The sequence below is a fragment of the Martes martes genome (assembly GCF_963455335.1).
Source record: "Martes martes genome assembly, chromosome: 12".
Classification (NCBI taxonomy): Eukaryota; Metazoa; Chordata; class Mammalia; order Carnivora; family Mustelidae; genus Martes; species Martes martes.
The window spans coordinates 48697837-48712734 of record NC_137900.1 but is presented as its reverse complement, the minus strand read 5'-3'; the positions used below and the strand labels follow the sequence as shown (position 1 = coordinate 48712734).

At 43.4% G+C, this 14898-nt stretch overlaps 1 protein-coding gene across 1 annotated transcript; it reads left to right on the top strand.

The window, feature by feature from the left end:
* Positions 1-3633: 3633 nt before the first annotated feature.
* Positions 3634-4194, top strand: IFNB1 (interferon beta 1; the record flags this gene model as incomplete). The annotated part of the gene is made up of 1 exon (XM_080820609.1): positions 3634-4194. One exon carries the CDS (start codon positions 3634-3636, stop codon positions 4192-4194), a length of 561 nt encoding a protein of 186 aa, XP_080676735.1.
* Between the last annotated feature and the right edge of the window lie 10704 nt (positions 4195-14898).

The following is a 14898-nucleotide window of genomic DNA, read 5'->3' as shown; positions in this document are numbered from 1 at the left end:
TTAAAAAAAAAAATACCCAAGTTTTCTTCTAGATTTTGGTCATTCTAGCTTCTAATCTGTTCCATATAATGTTATATGGACTATATAAATTGTATCATCCTTGGTTGCCTGAAAATAACTCCCTTTGACCGATAGACACTATCTTTTATGTACTGTTGGACTCTAGTTGCTAATATTTTCCCCCAGATTAAAGTTTTTCACCAGTGCCAGATTTCCCCCAAACTTCTCATTTCTTGAGACTCTGTTTTTTTCTGTAAAATTTAGAGTTTTTTCTCTTATTTCTAATTATTCCCTACATATATTAATTTATTTCTTGGTTTATCTAATTCTGATTTATAGTGTTTTGTATCATTTCTTAATATTTTAAACTCCTTTGGTAACACTGTTAAAACTTTGATCTGTTTTGTGTGCATGCATTCCTGGTATATTTTCATTATCTATACAGATATGATTTACTCCTCATTCACTTGTTTCTAATAATAACTTTGTCTGACTTCGATCATAATGCTGTTCTGTTGCTGGATTTTTTAGATGTGGTTTGGTAGTTTCTCTAACTTCACAGAGCTCCCTCTTCTGTTGCTTTTGTCAAAGTGCTCAAAAACATGACAGCTTGCTTTCTGAGTGGCCCATTCCCAGACTGGTCTGATCTTTCTCTTTCCTTGCCTCTGTTGTTTCTTTCCTGCTCAAATCCCACCCCCCAACCCCCACCGCATCGTGTTCAAATTTGATTCCACTTCTAGCAGTTTCTCCTCAGTGGAGGGCCCTTTCCCAAAGAGAAACTGTGCCCAGTTGGTTTGAAAATTGTTTGTATCCTAGACTATTCCAGTGCCTTTCAGAATCTACTGAGGGCCACCCCACTCATACCAGCTGTTGATTTGAGCAAAATCCCTTCCAGTTTCAACTCTTGTTCTCAAATCAGCCCCAGGTGGATTTCCAGTCAATATGTCTTGGTTATATTAGGGCTCTCGATTGTTTCCCCTTACTTTCTCCCACATAGACGGGGCTACCAGACAGGTCCTGTGACATTTGGTAGTTGGTCCTCATCTGCTTGCATTCTGTGGTTCATGTCAACCAGTCTTATGTCAAATGGGGTTTTGGTTTCTACTAGTAGCAATGTGTGTTTTTGCATGGGAACTAAGGGATATTCAAAATTATGCTACCATCTCTGCCATCTTTCTGGAATCCCGTCCGCCTAATTTTGGATTGTTTGCTACTTCTTTTCAACCCTCCATCCTCTTAATTCGTTTGAATGAATACCACTGGTATCTTTCCCACTCCCCCAGTTTAGGAGGAAAGATAAACTGCTTCTTCTCCACTCCATTTGGAAGGCATTGCAGCAGCACAATTCAAGCACAGGTAGTTTTGTTTAGGAACACCTCAGACATGACCAATAGATACTCTCTCCTGGGGAGAGCTGATTACATACAGCCAACAAAGAATAAAGAACAGGAATGGAGGAATATTTGGGAGATACATTGAGCATACTGTAAAGATCAGGAGACAAGAAACTTATTGATGAGGGGAAACCTGGAGCTCACAGTTGCTCCTAGTTTTTTTTTTGTTTTGTTTTGTTGTTTTTTTTTTTAAGATTTATTTATGTATTTGACAGACAGAGATCACAAGTTGGCAGAGAGGCAGGCAGAGAGTAGGGGGGAAGCAGGCTCCCTGCCAAGCAGAGAGCCCGATGTGGGGCTCGATCCCAGGACCCTGAGATCATGACCTGAGCCAAAGGCAGAGGCTTCAACCCACTGAGCCACCCAGGTGCCCAGTTGCTCCTATTTTATAAATACACATGTACCCAGATACTTCCGGCCTCTACTTCAATTTGTTACAATAGAAGTAATGTCCCTGTACATTAAGCACACATAGAAATCACCATAACCCACAGAACTGATGGAGCTTTCTGTAAAATGATGGAGAATTTCTTCAGGCATTTGAATCCACTGCTGTCAGTAAATGAGATATTTCACACAAATGAATTCATTCTCCACCACTAGTTCCCTAGTCTAAAACTTTCATAAATCCCCTATCTGTTCTGTCTCCATCCATAATGTACTCCTTCCATTACTTATTGCTTACTGTAGAGGGAGTATTTTTTTTCCCCAGAATCTAATCTAATCCACCTTGCCTAAAACCTTTCCATGGCTTCTGTTGCTCTTAGGATTAAAAACAACAACAATAATCCACAAAACTTCTTGGCTAAACCCTGTGATATCTGGCTTGCACTAGCCCTCTGGCCTCATCTCAGACCATTCCCTGACCAGTCTTTGATTGGAAGGTCACATTGGCTTTTGGTCAAGTTCTTTGCCCTTACCATATATCTTAGCACCACAGGGCCTTTGCACATGCAGTTCCACCTGATCTTCCTTTTGATTTCAGCTCCACTGTCACTACCTTAGGGCAGTCTTCTCTGATCTTTCCTACTACATATATCCCCATATATCATAGGAAGTCATGGTACTATGAACCTCTCCTCTGTAACATTGTCACCCTTGCATTTTACTTCTGTGTAATTCTCTGTGTAGCTCTCCTAATTCATTATACAATCCATGAGAGTGAGGATTATAATCTGTAGCAGCTCAGCTGAATTCTTTGCACTCAGTGGGGTTTTGGTAAATTCGGGTTGAAAGATAATGCAAGGTTTTCTGAAAACTTAAAAGTTACAACTTTAAATGTCATAATTATTATAAATTTATTTTGTATTGAAACCTTTAGAAATATATCATATGCCTTTCTGTCTACATAAGCAGGATGTAAAAACCATAATTTGGTTTTTACTGATTCTTCTCTTAAAATCAGTTTTATACTCCAGCAAAAAAAAAAAAACAGTCTTAGAAATATTGAGAAAGAACCGTGTGTTTCTGTCTATATAAGCAGGATGTAAAAATCATAACTTGATTTTTTACTGATTCTCCTCTTAAAATGTTTTATACTGTAGTAAAAAAAAAAACAGCCTTAGAAATATTGAGATAGAATCGTGTGTTTCAACAGTAACATCCTCTGATTGCTTGACCTTTTCCCCCCATTTTCCTTCTAGACCTCTTTCTAGAGTTGTCTGCATGAGAATAGAAAATCAAATGTTTTTATTTGTTAGAACTATGTACAATGGTATGTAGTTGGAACTACATAGTTCCATAGTTAGAACTATGTACTATGTAACTATGCTAAAATAGTTCCATAGTTAGAACTATGAACAACAGTTAATCCTCTGATTGCTTGACCTTTTCCTCCCATTTTCCTTCTAGACTTCTTTCTAGAGTTGTTGTATGCATGAGGATGGAAAATCAGATGTTTATCTTTGTTAGAACTAAATACGATGGTGTGTAATACGATGGTGTGTAATACGATGGTGTGTAATACGATGGTGTGTAATACGATGGTGTGTAATACGATGGTGTGGTATCGGAACTACATAGTTCCCTAGTTAGAACAATTTACTACGATCTACTGCTAATTTAAATGACATAGGAAAACTGAAAGGGAGAACTGAAAGTGGGAAATTCCTCTGAAAGAGAGAGGACCTCTGTGTATATAAGGCCACACTCATGGAAGAAGGGCATTCACACTGCAGACTCTTGAAGCCTTGTCTTCAGCACTTAGACCGTAGCAGGCAAGACTCTTCCTCTTTTCATCATGACCAGCAGGTGTATCCTCCAAACTGCTCTCCTGGTGTATTTCTCCACCACGGTTCTTGCCATGAACTATAACTTGCTTCGATTCCAACTAAGGAGCAGCAGTGTGGAGTGCCAGGAGCTCCTTCTGCAGTTGAATGGAACTTCTAAAGATTGCCTCAAGGACAGGATGAACTTCAAGATCCCTGAGGAGATCGAGAAATCCCAGCAGTTCCGGAAGGAGGACATCGTATTGGTCACCCTTGAGATGTTCCAGAAGACCTCTGATATTTTCAGGAGAAATCTCTCAAGCATGGGATGGAATGAGAGCATTGTCGAGAACCTCCTTGCCACACTCCACTGGCAGAAGGAACATCTGGAGGAAATCCTGGAGGACATCATGCAGGAGGAAAACTTCACCTGGGACCACAGGACCCTTCTGCACCTGAAGAGATATTATCTAAGGATCGTGCGGTACCTGAAAGCCAAGGAATACAGTGTCTGTGCCTGGACAATAGTGCAAGCAGAAATCCTCAAGAGCTTTTTCTTCCTTGATAAACTTACAGATTCTCTCCCTAACTGAAGATCTCTCAGCCTGTGCCTCTGGGAATGGACGATGTTGACAAGGATTTTGGGCATTCTTCAACTCACAGAGGCTCTGTAAGTGACTGACAAGCAAGATACTGTTTTTGAAAGGACAAAGATTTTTAACTTTTAAAATTAATTTATGCATTAAGTTATTTTTCTACTTGAACTTTCACCCTGGAAAATAAATTTTTTTTGTGAAACAGAAGTCAACGTAGTAGTTTTAATTTCAAGTTGATTTCATTAGGCCTGTATTAAAAATTACAGAGCACCTACTAGATGTTCTTTGTAAAATGTGACTGCAAAATCGTCTAGGTTCTGGCCTCTGCCTTCAAGGAACTTAAAATCCAAAGAAGCCATGTGGAATATGTAAGACGATAGATGGTAAGGGGAGGCGAAACTTTCAGGAGGATAAATGGAACAACCTCTTCGGAATTAAAATGGAAGAGGCAGGTGGATGGCTCTGGAATTAGGACAAAGGGTTCTACTGCTTCTGTGCTCATACTCTGTGCCCTCAGGCTCTCTGACCCTAAAGTTAGAAGTTGACTGTCTATCAGGGCAACTAGGGGAATATTTCAGCTCTTGGGTTTGCCCTAAACTCATTCCTATTCTCTGTAGGATGCTCTGCTTGCCCCCTTCTGCAACCCTGCAGGAATTTAAAATATTTATGTGCCCCCGTAAGCTAAGGGTGAGAAGTCCCGGTACGCCTGTGACAGTGTTAAGGAGCAGTCCTTCCCTCGTACTCTTCCTGGACAGCTAGAATGTATGCCTGTGTCCGTGGAGTTGGGGGTCCCTGTCTGCTTCCTGGGTACAAACACCATAGAGAGAAAGAACTCTGCTTTAGATCTCTGCTCTCTGGCTAGGTTTTCTCCCCATTTTGTCAGAAAAGCGAGTTTCCTCCTGGTCCCTGCTGCCCTGTTCATACAGAATTCCATCATCTGCTTTTCCTGATGCTCTGCATCTCTGAACCGCACATCCCCTGAAGCCAAATCCGAAACAGGTGTGGCAGAGAGAGTCATTTCCATCCAGCGGAAAACCAGGAAGCATGCAGGAAAGGGAAATTCGAATGAGATGGTGAGCTCACGAACTTTTCTCAGGGCTTACACTGAGAGAATACAATTTTCCTGGGAGCTCCTTCGGGCACCTGGCCAGCCTGTACCAATGGGCCGGGTTTCTGTCTTTGTACTGAACCCCTCGGGAATTTACATGATTACGGCTATTCCTGTCATCAGCTGCCATCCAGACACTGCACCCCCATATGGATGTAATGTATGTAATTGGAAATAAGTCCTCCTCACAAGCACCCCTCAGGTGGGCACAATTACATTATTGCTGTTTTACAGTTCCAGAAACTAAGTCTCAGATTTAGGAACTGCCCCAAGGTCACCATAGCTAAATGCATGGAGGTTTAAAAAAGTACAAAGGGCCAAATCATTAAGACTTTGTTCGTATCTAAGCATTTTCTCCCAGAGCAGTACAGAAGTCCGAGTTCCCTTTGAGGGCGTCAGCCTTGAGGAGAAGAAATCAGTATCGATCAGGGGTTTCCGAGAAGACAGTACAGTACAGGGCAGAGAGTGAACTTGGGGCTCCCTCTTCTGACTCAAGGCCGGTAACACATGGACTACGGGACCAAGAAGTGCTATATTCCCCCGTGGATCTGCTGCGTTTGTCTCAAGACAGCTGAGGTCCTGGTGAAGCAGGAAAGCTTCCCTCCCCAAAACTCCTCACCCTTCACTATGCCACACCCCAGCTCTGCCAAAAGCTTTCCACAGATGTGCTTCCTTTTGCCAGGGATTCAAAGACAAGATGGGCATGGAGAAATGCATAATGGGTCATGGTTAGAACCGAAGAGAAGTCTCTCTCAGCGATGGGTCCCAGCTGCCCGTCGTCTTCCCTAGGCTGAGGATACTACAGAAGTCCCAGCAAGAGGCTCTTCTCTGCTCACCACTAAATTGGCCCAGACACCAAGGGGTTGGAAAGTTCTGCTCAGCATGTGTCCCGGGGGCCAGAATGCCAGCGGAAAGACTTCTTCTGGAGAATTATAAATACCCATGCCACCGCTGAGTATGTCAACCCATCTACAATACCAAAAGTACGTCCGTCACCAGGAGAGCTTAAATGATAATTAGTATTTAATTCCAATAAGGATGAGGAAGGCTTGCTTGAAAGCACAAGCGCGAGTAGGTGCCTGTCTAAACAGATAGCAACATATCAGGAGTAAAGTTACTACTTCAGCGGGCACCAGAATACCTCAGAGGAGAGCACTCATTCAGGGAAATACTGATGAGCCTCTTGAGGTTGTGGGTATGCTAACCCCAGAGGCCATGCACCACCCATGGTGTGCTTTTGTGTGGGTCTGTGTCTGAGGAGGAAAAAAGACAGCGAGAAGCCCATCAGCAGCTCTGGGATGGTCCCGGAACAAGAAGGCAGTGAAGATTTTCCCGTGAGGGCAAGGAAAGGGCTTTTAAGGACGAGGATGTCTCACATGCAACTTAAAAATTAGGTCCCATGTTTTGATGAAAACGTCTCCCCCCGCACCTCAGTGGAGATGGCCACCAGCACAAAGTTCCCATGTGTGTAGGACTCATAGAGGGCGTCCAGGTCTGAGTTTGAAATAACGTGGGGAAGTGGGATCAGGGGGCCAGACACCCACTCAGGAACCAGATGAGTGGGGACACAAGGCGGAGCCAGGACATGAAACCATTTTGCCCCAGCCTGCCTCCCACCTGAGGAATCCAAGGAATTCTGAGGACTCTGCGCCTCCACAGACAGGGGTTAGGAGGTGGGAAGTTTTTTCTCGAAGGCGCTGGCAAGCATTTGGGTTACATAGAAGTACATGAATCCTGCCCCACCCTATGGGCCTGTAGACACACAGTAGCTACGTATATTTGTATCGAACTTTTTGCAGTTAACAAAGCAGATATTTAGGCACTTTGGGTGTCAGTAGGCACATTTAGGTACTCGGATACATCTGATAAAGGGACTTGTTCATAAAATAGTCTTTAAAAAATGAGAAGAGGGGTGCCTGGGTGGTTCAGTTAGTGAAGGGTCCAACTCTTGATTTTGGCTCAGGTCATGGTCCCTCTCCTTCTGCCCCTCCCCCGTCCCCTGCACTCTCCCTCCTCTCTCTCTCTCTCAAATAAATAAATAAATCTACAAAAAAAAAAAAAAAAAAAAGGAAAGAATAAGCCACAGATTGGGCAAAAATGTTTACACATCACATATCTGATAAAGGAGTTATATCCAGAATGTATTTTTTAAATAAAAAATACTCTCAAAACTCACCAATAAGAAAAGAATCAACCCAATAAAAAACTGGTAGCATATGATACTACACCAGAGATACATGAGTAGCAAATAGGTATATGGAACGACTGAAGCCTTCATGAATTTGTGTGTGTGTGTGGCTTAGGCCAGATAATGAATGTGAGATGGCTTTTTGGTTACAAAGGAGCCCATTCCACTGGGAGGACCTGCCCTAGCCACTGTGCTTTATGAGAAAGGTCCACCAGCCATCGTGGTCGGCTTGTATATATGATAACACGTGAGGTCTGCCCAGCAGAGAAGGCAGGGCCGTGATCAATACCCACTTCTGTCTTGATTAGTCCGGCTGTGAGACATACAGAGAGAGCCAGCAGTTGGTGGTCATGTCAGAAGGTGAAGTGCACCCAGGACCAGACCTTGCCAATTGCAGACCTTTTCTCAACATCTGTTGTACTGATGGGAATAGAACCTCAAAAACTGTTTTATGATTTATTCTTTCATTCTCAGTGTTAATTGTTGCTTCTCAAACATCAGTTTAATTGTCTAAAATCCTCTAGCGTAGTTGGTTTAAAATAATAAACTCCCGAGATTGGACTAGAACTGCCATCATGGACATACACTCTCCTGATTTAGGTGGGATCAAGTTAGTCGCTTGACTTGTGAATTAACTTGGTGCGTACTCCGGAAACGTGTTCACTATCAATTACCACCAAATCAGTGGTAATCTGGCTTCAACTGACATTCCGTTTCAAAATTCCTGCTTTGTTTTATAATTCCATGTCATGTGTTCTTAGGAAACCTGAAGCACGTTATTTAAATTTTATCTCCCGACAGTTATCCTAGAAATAAGAGAAAAATGGAGCCCACTTTGAAATGGAGTTCACTCTGCACCTCCCCCCACTCAAGCGCTCTCTAAATAAATAAACAAATAAACAATCTTAGAAAAAAAAGAAATCGTAGTATTTCCATATAGTGACTACTATTCAGCAATAAAAAGGAATGAATGCCCAATATACTTAACAACGTGGATGAATCTTGAATAATTATGCTGAATATAAGAAGACAGACTTTATTTTTATTTACTTATTTTTTGAAAGACTATTAATTTGAGAGAGAGAGAGAGCGTGCAAGCACAAGCAGGGGCAGGGGCAGAGGGAGAGGGGCAGGGGAAGCAGACTCCCCACCAAGCACAGGGCTTGATCCCAGGGCCCTGAGATCTTGACCTGAGCCACAGTCAGATGCTTAATGGTACTGAGCCACCCCGGTGTCCCTAGTCATTCATAATTTGAAAGGTTGCCCAGAAACGGATCCATAGCTTCGCATTTAAAACTCTGGGAAGACCCCAGGGCACTCTATATGTTGCAAACCCCACCGCATGCGTTGCAAGTTGCAGAATACCAAGTCCACAGAAAGGATTTCGTCTCTCTCTCTCTCTTTTTTATTGTGGTAAAAAATACAAGACATAAAATTTACCATTTAAACCACTTTTAAGTGTACAGTTCTGTGGCATTAAGTACATTCACGTATTTGTGCAACCTTCACCACCGTCCATGTGCAGAACTGTTATCTTCCTCAACTGGAACCTCTGTACTCATTGAACGCTGTGCCCTGTTTCCCCCTCCCATCAGCCCCTGGCAATCGCCATTCTACTTTCTGCCTCCAGGTGCTTCATATAAGTGGAATCATATAATAGGCGTCCTTTTGCAATTGACTTGTTTCATTTTGCATGGTGTCTCCAAGTTCCATCCATGTTGTAATGTGCGAGAATTTCCTTCCTTGTTAAGGCTGAATAATATTCCCTTGTGTGTCTATATCACATTTTAGTTGCCTATTCACCCACTGAATCCAGCGATGGACCCTTGAGTTGTTTCTATCTTCTGGCAACCTTGAGCAATGATGTTGTAAATACTTCCTGGAGTCCAACTTTCAGTTCTTTTTTTTTTAAATAAGATTTTATTTGTTTATTTATTAAAGATTTTATTTATTTATTTGCCAGAGAGAGAGAGATAGAGCACAAGCAGGCAGAGAGGCAGGCAGAGGCAGAGAGAGAAGCAGGCTCCCCACTGAGCAAGGAGCCCAATATGGGACTCGATCCCAGGACCCTGGGATCATGACCTGAGCCGAAGGCAGAGGCTTAAGCAACTGAGCCACCCAGGCATCCCCAGCTTTCAGTTATTTTAGAAATATTTCCGCAAGTGGAATTGTAGGATCATATGATAATTCTATACAGAATTTTTTAAGGAATCACCAAAGCAATTATTTTTAAGTTCTGTCTTCATAGTGCAAATATTTGCAACAATAACAGAATCCAAACACAACAATAACAGCCACATTTCTTAAAGATATATATTCTGCAAGGGACTCTGCTAAGTGTGTTATAAATATACACCATCTTATTTAATTCTCCTGAGAACCTAGGAGGGAAGTATTAAGAAAACTAAGGCTCAGTAAGGTTAAGTAACTTACCCAAGTCCACATTTGTTAGAAAGAAAGAAAGACAGACAGACATACTTGGAACCAGAAACCATAATTTTTTTTTTTAAGATTCTATTTCTTTATCTGACAGAGAGAAAGCACGTGCACAAGCAGGGGAAGCCGCAGGCAGAGGGAGAGGGAGAAGCAGGCTCCCCACTGAACAGGGAGCTGGATGCAGGGCTCGATCCCAGGACTCTGGGATCATGACCTGAGCCAAAGGCAGACACTTAACTGACTGGGCCGCCCAGAGACCATACTCTTAACTGTCATCTTCTCCAAATGTTATTTTTAATCCAAGTACACAGCACTGATACTGTGATTTAGAGAGGGAACAAGAAACCCTCCAGTGGCCCCAGCTCCTGGCTTTGCTGCAAGTGCTCTGAGGACCTTCTGTACATCCAAGTGGCTGCTCCCTTCACTCCAGCAATTTGTCTCCCTGCCACCCCCATGCAGAGGACTCGCTGCCTCTCTCTCTCTCTAGAGAGATTCGTAGGAAGTTCCCACTTGCTCTCTCGCCAGACTCTACAGAGAATATTTTCACTTAGGTTTTCAGGAGGCAATTGTCTGCTCTCTGAGTCATAGTTTTCCCTGGCAAGGCTGCAATTCCTGCTCTCCACCACCGCGGTCTTTCCCAGGCTGGCAACACAGCGCTGTATGCAGTTTCCTTTTCAAGTCTGGCACCGGCTTGCTTTCCTTATCTCATAGGAATACTTAAGAACCTGTGTTATTTAATGAAACACCCAGCAAATTTCTCTTTCCTTTCACTTTTCAATTTCTTGGTGCGTGCTCTGTCTCTTTCTCTCTCTCTCTCTTTTTTTTTTCCCCAGTGAAAACCTAGAGGTAGGGCAAATAGTTTTCAAAGCAGAAAGTGACTGACTAATCTAGAAATGTGTGAATGGGAAGTCTGTGAATTTGAAAGTCCATATATATATTTTTTCCTTTTTTTTCTTTTTTTCTTTTTAGCAGGCTCCATGCCCAGCATGGAGCCCAACACAGGGCTTGAACTCACCACCCTGAGATCAAGACCTGAGCTGAGATCGAATCAGATGCTTAACGAACTGAGCCACTCAGGTGCCCCAAAAGTCCAAATATTTTTTAAAAGGTTCTTATACCCAAGAGGAGAAGGCATGACATAGAATCATACAAACCTGAGGGCTAACGTGGGTTCTGCCACTTTTTAACTGTATGATCTTGAACAAGATACGTGAATTGGAGATAATCATACCTCGAACTCTTGAGGAATAAATGGAATAATAGGATGTATGCCTTGATCCAGCACTGGACCTTGTCTATGAAAATGCCCAGTGTTGTAGCACCTGGATGGCTCAGTTGGTTAAACGTCTGCCTTTGGCTCAGGTCATGATCCTGGGGTGCTGAGATGGAGCCCCGAGTAAGGCTCCCCACTCAGCGGGGCGTCTGCTTCTCCTTCTCCCTCTGCTCCTCCCCCTGGCTTGTGCTCTCCCACGTTCTTTCTCTCAAATGAATAAATAAAATATCTTTAAAAAATAAAAGGGGTGCCTGGGTGGCTCAGTGGTTTAAGCCTCTGCCTTCGGCTCAGGTCATGATCTCAGGGTCCTGGGATCAAGCCCCGCATCGGGCTCTCTGCTCAGCAGGAGCCTGCTTTCCCCTCTCTCTGTCTGCCTCTCTGCCTAGCTCTGATTTCTCTCTGTCAAATAAATTAAAAAAAAATGCCCAATGCTTTACTTAATTAAAAGTGAATAAAAATTACAAAAATTCTCACACAGAATTAGGTGGGCTCCTGGAGTACACTTTCCAAAATCTTACACAAAAAGCAAGTTCTTAATAAAGTGATAGTTGGTAGCCATATTGCTCTTATAATGGGATCTAATGTCATTTTTACAAGTCATATTTATGGAAATTAAGATGGTATTCAGCATCTATGATTACCAAGTATAAATAAGACTTCTCTAAAATTCCAATTTCAGCATTTGTATAAGTGGCCTCTAACTTATTTAAGAAGCAAAACCAAATAGAGCTACCCTATGACCCAGCGATTGCACTACTGGGTATATATCCTAAAGATACAAACGTGGTGCTCTGAAGGGGCACGTGCACCCAAATGTTTATAGCAGCAATGTCCACAAGAGCCAAACTGTGGAAAGAACCTAGATGTCCATCAACAGATGAATGGATAAAGAAGATGTGGTATATATACACAATGGAATATTATGCAGCCATCAAAAGAAATGAAATCTTGCCATTTGCGATGACGTGGATGGAACTAGAGGGTATTATGCTTAGCGAAATAAGTCAATCGGAGAAAGACAACTATCATATGATCTCTTTGATATGAGGAAGTGGAGATGCAATGTGGGGGAAAAGAAAAGAAAAATGAAAAATGAAAGAAGATGGGATTGGGAGGGAGACAAGCCATAAAAGACTCAATCTCAAAAAACAGACTGAGGGTTGCTGGGGGGAGGGGGGACGGGAGAGGGTGGTGGGGATATGGACATTGGGGAGGGTATGGGCTATGATGAGTGCTTTGAAAGGTGTAAACCTGGCGATTCACAGAACTGTACCCCTGGGCATAAAAATACATCATATGTTTATTAAAATAAATAAATTAATTTAAAAAAAAGGAAGAAGCAAAACCAATTGGGTACCTGGCTGGCTCAGTTGGTTGGGTGGTTGCCTTCGGTTCAGGTCATGATCCCAGGGTCCTGGGATTGAGTCGCACATTGGGTGGGGAACAGGGAGCCTGCTTCTCTCTCTGCCTCTGACTCTCTATCTCTCCTGAATAAATAAATAAGATCTTTAAAAATATTTATATAAATACTCTAAAAAAAGGAAGCAAAACCAGTTGTTTCACAGACCTTTGAAATGTCAAGAAAAAAAGATGGGGAAAACAGACTGTGCGGAAGGGTGAACAGAAGGAATAGTCGCCTTTCGCTGATCTGCTCTGGTCTGTCTGAACTGTGCTCAGCACTGCACAGACTATGTCGGACGTCTGTTGTCTGCCTGGCATGGAGGGCCGCCACCTACGGCTGTGGGAGTGGGTGTCCAGGTGCAGCCACACAACATGTGCTCGGCACACCTGTAGGTGGTGCTCTTCTCTGGTGATCCTGACACGACCCACACGGGAAGCAATGCTTAAAAGTAAAGCCAACTCAAAGGACGAGTAGAAGGGAAAGACAGATGAAAACACGTACCTTAAAATATTGTTTGAGCCATGCCTGAAGGTTTATCTCCTAAAATGTTTAAGCTATCCGAGCTGTGAATAGAATTAGAGGGGACTGGAAAATAAGCTAGAAACCTACCCAACCACTCAGTAACCTCTCTTGCCCTTGGAGGCTGTCTGTCTGTATGTTCCTTCAGCCTAAGTTTTCGGAAGCCTGCTCCAGATAGAGCTGCCCATCCTTAGAAGCATGGAAAGGCTTCTGAAGGCCTTGCCGGACTGGCCCTTTCTTTGCTCTTCCAGTGTAAGCTGATGTGTGATACATGAAGTCTCCTACAACCTCACCACTGAATGCTTTAAATTGAGGTTCAGCGAAATCTCTGTAGAAAGAGAGCCAGGCCTTCAGAGTCAAACTGTCTTCTTGTTTCTAGTGAAAAGTTCCCTCGTCTTGGAGGCACATAGCTTTGCTGGTCCTTTCATGCAATTCAACAAACATTTCCTAAATGTGCAATGCGTACCAGACCCTATGCTAAGCCCTGAGCTCACATGGACCAACAAGACCCCACATTATACTCAGGAAACTCATTTTCAGGGGGAAACAAACAGATAAGCAAATGGCTAAAAATGATAACATGATGAAAAATGTCACTCTAACAAAACAGACAGTGCCGTACAGAAGCCCAGATGAATGTACAGTCTGTCCTGCCTGACAGGATTAGAGCAGCCCTCGCAGAGAAGGTATCTGCGCTTGAATGTGAAGAGATAGCAGCATTTTACAATGAAAAGAATGGGAGAGAGGACATTTCCGAAAAAGAGCAGTCTGAACAAAAGAATTAGAGTCCTGAGGACACATAGCCTCTTTCAGGGGACGTCATGGACCACAGTGCAAGCAGATGGCAGGAACTGGGGAAGAGAGTGGGAAGGAAAAGAGGCTGGAATTTAAGTTGGGATGGATGCCGAGGGCCTGGAGAGCTGGGTCTTTGAGGAGAGGAGTGGCCTGGGCAGATGACCCTGAGACAGGAGACTGATCGGAGCAGGGAAGGATGGATTAGAGCAGGAGGAGACCAGAGCTCCAGAGGCTCGGAGGGTCTGACCATCAGGGGGATGGCGGCCTGAACCGACTGAGCACAGGCCAGTTTATAGACACATGTCATGCGGATTCGGTTCTGTAGAAATCTCTCACCCTTAAGGTGCTCTTTTCTCTTCATAGTCACGGCTTACCTCCAATGTTGCCATTGCTACAGAGACACTCTTTGAAAGGACTGAAATGAACAATGCGCAATCAGACTGAGAAGCAACCTTAGTCTCATTAATGAACCATCCCTCTAGCCTCAGAAGCTGTTCTCAGATGCTCAGATGCTCTCAAAAGAGCATCGCCAGCATCTCGAAATTAGGCTTGTGAGGGGTCTTTAATAGCAGGGACCACGCACAACTGGCCGGATACAAGAAATCACTTGACAAAATTAACATCCTCTATGTGTGTGCAAGGTAGAAATCCATTTCTGTACAATACAGAATACTGCTCCGGTCTGCTTGCGTTTCAGCTGCTTTTCCTGGGCATACTTAGAAGGCTTTCCTATTCGGTGATGGGTGTGGCCAAGCTTTCAGCGGACAGAGTGGGGCGTGTGCCCTGCTCTCTGGCTCATCCAGCAAGACCATGACAGTTCTCTACGCAATGTCCCCTCTCTCACCCGCAAATAGCAGTCTCTTAATCCTGGTGACTCTCGGACTTGGGAGCAGGACGTGGTGGCCCATGAGGGTTGCCATAACAGAGTACCACAAACTGGGAGGCTGAGAAAAACAGGAATTTGCTGTGTCACACTCCGA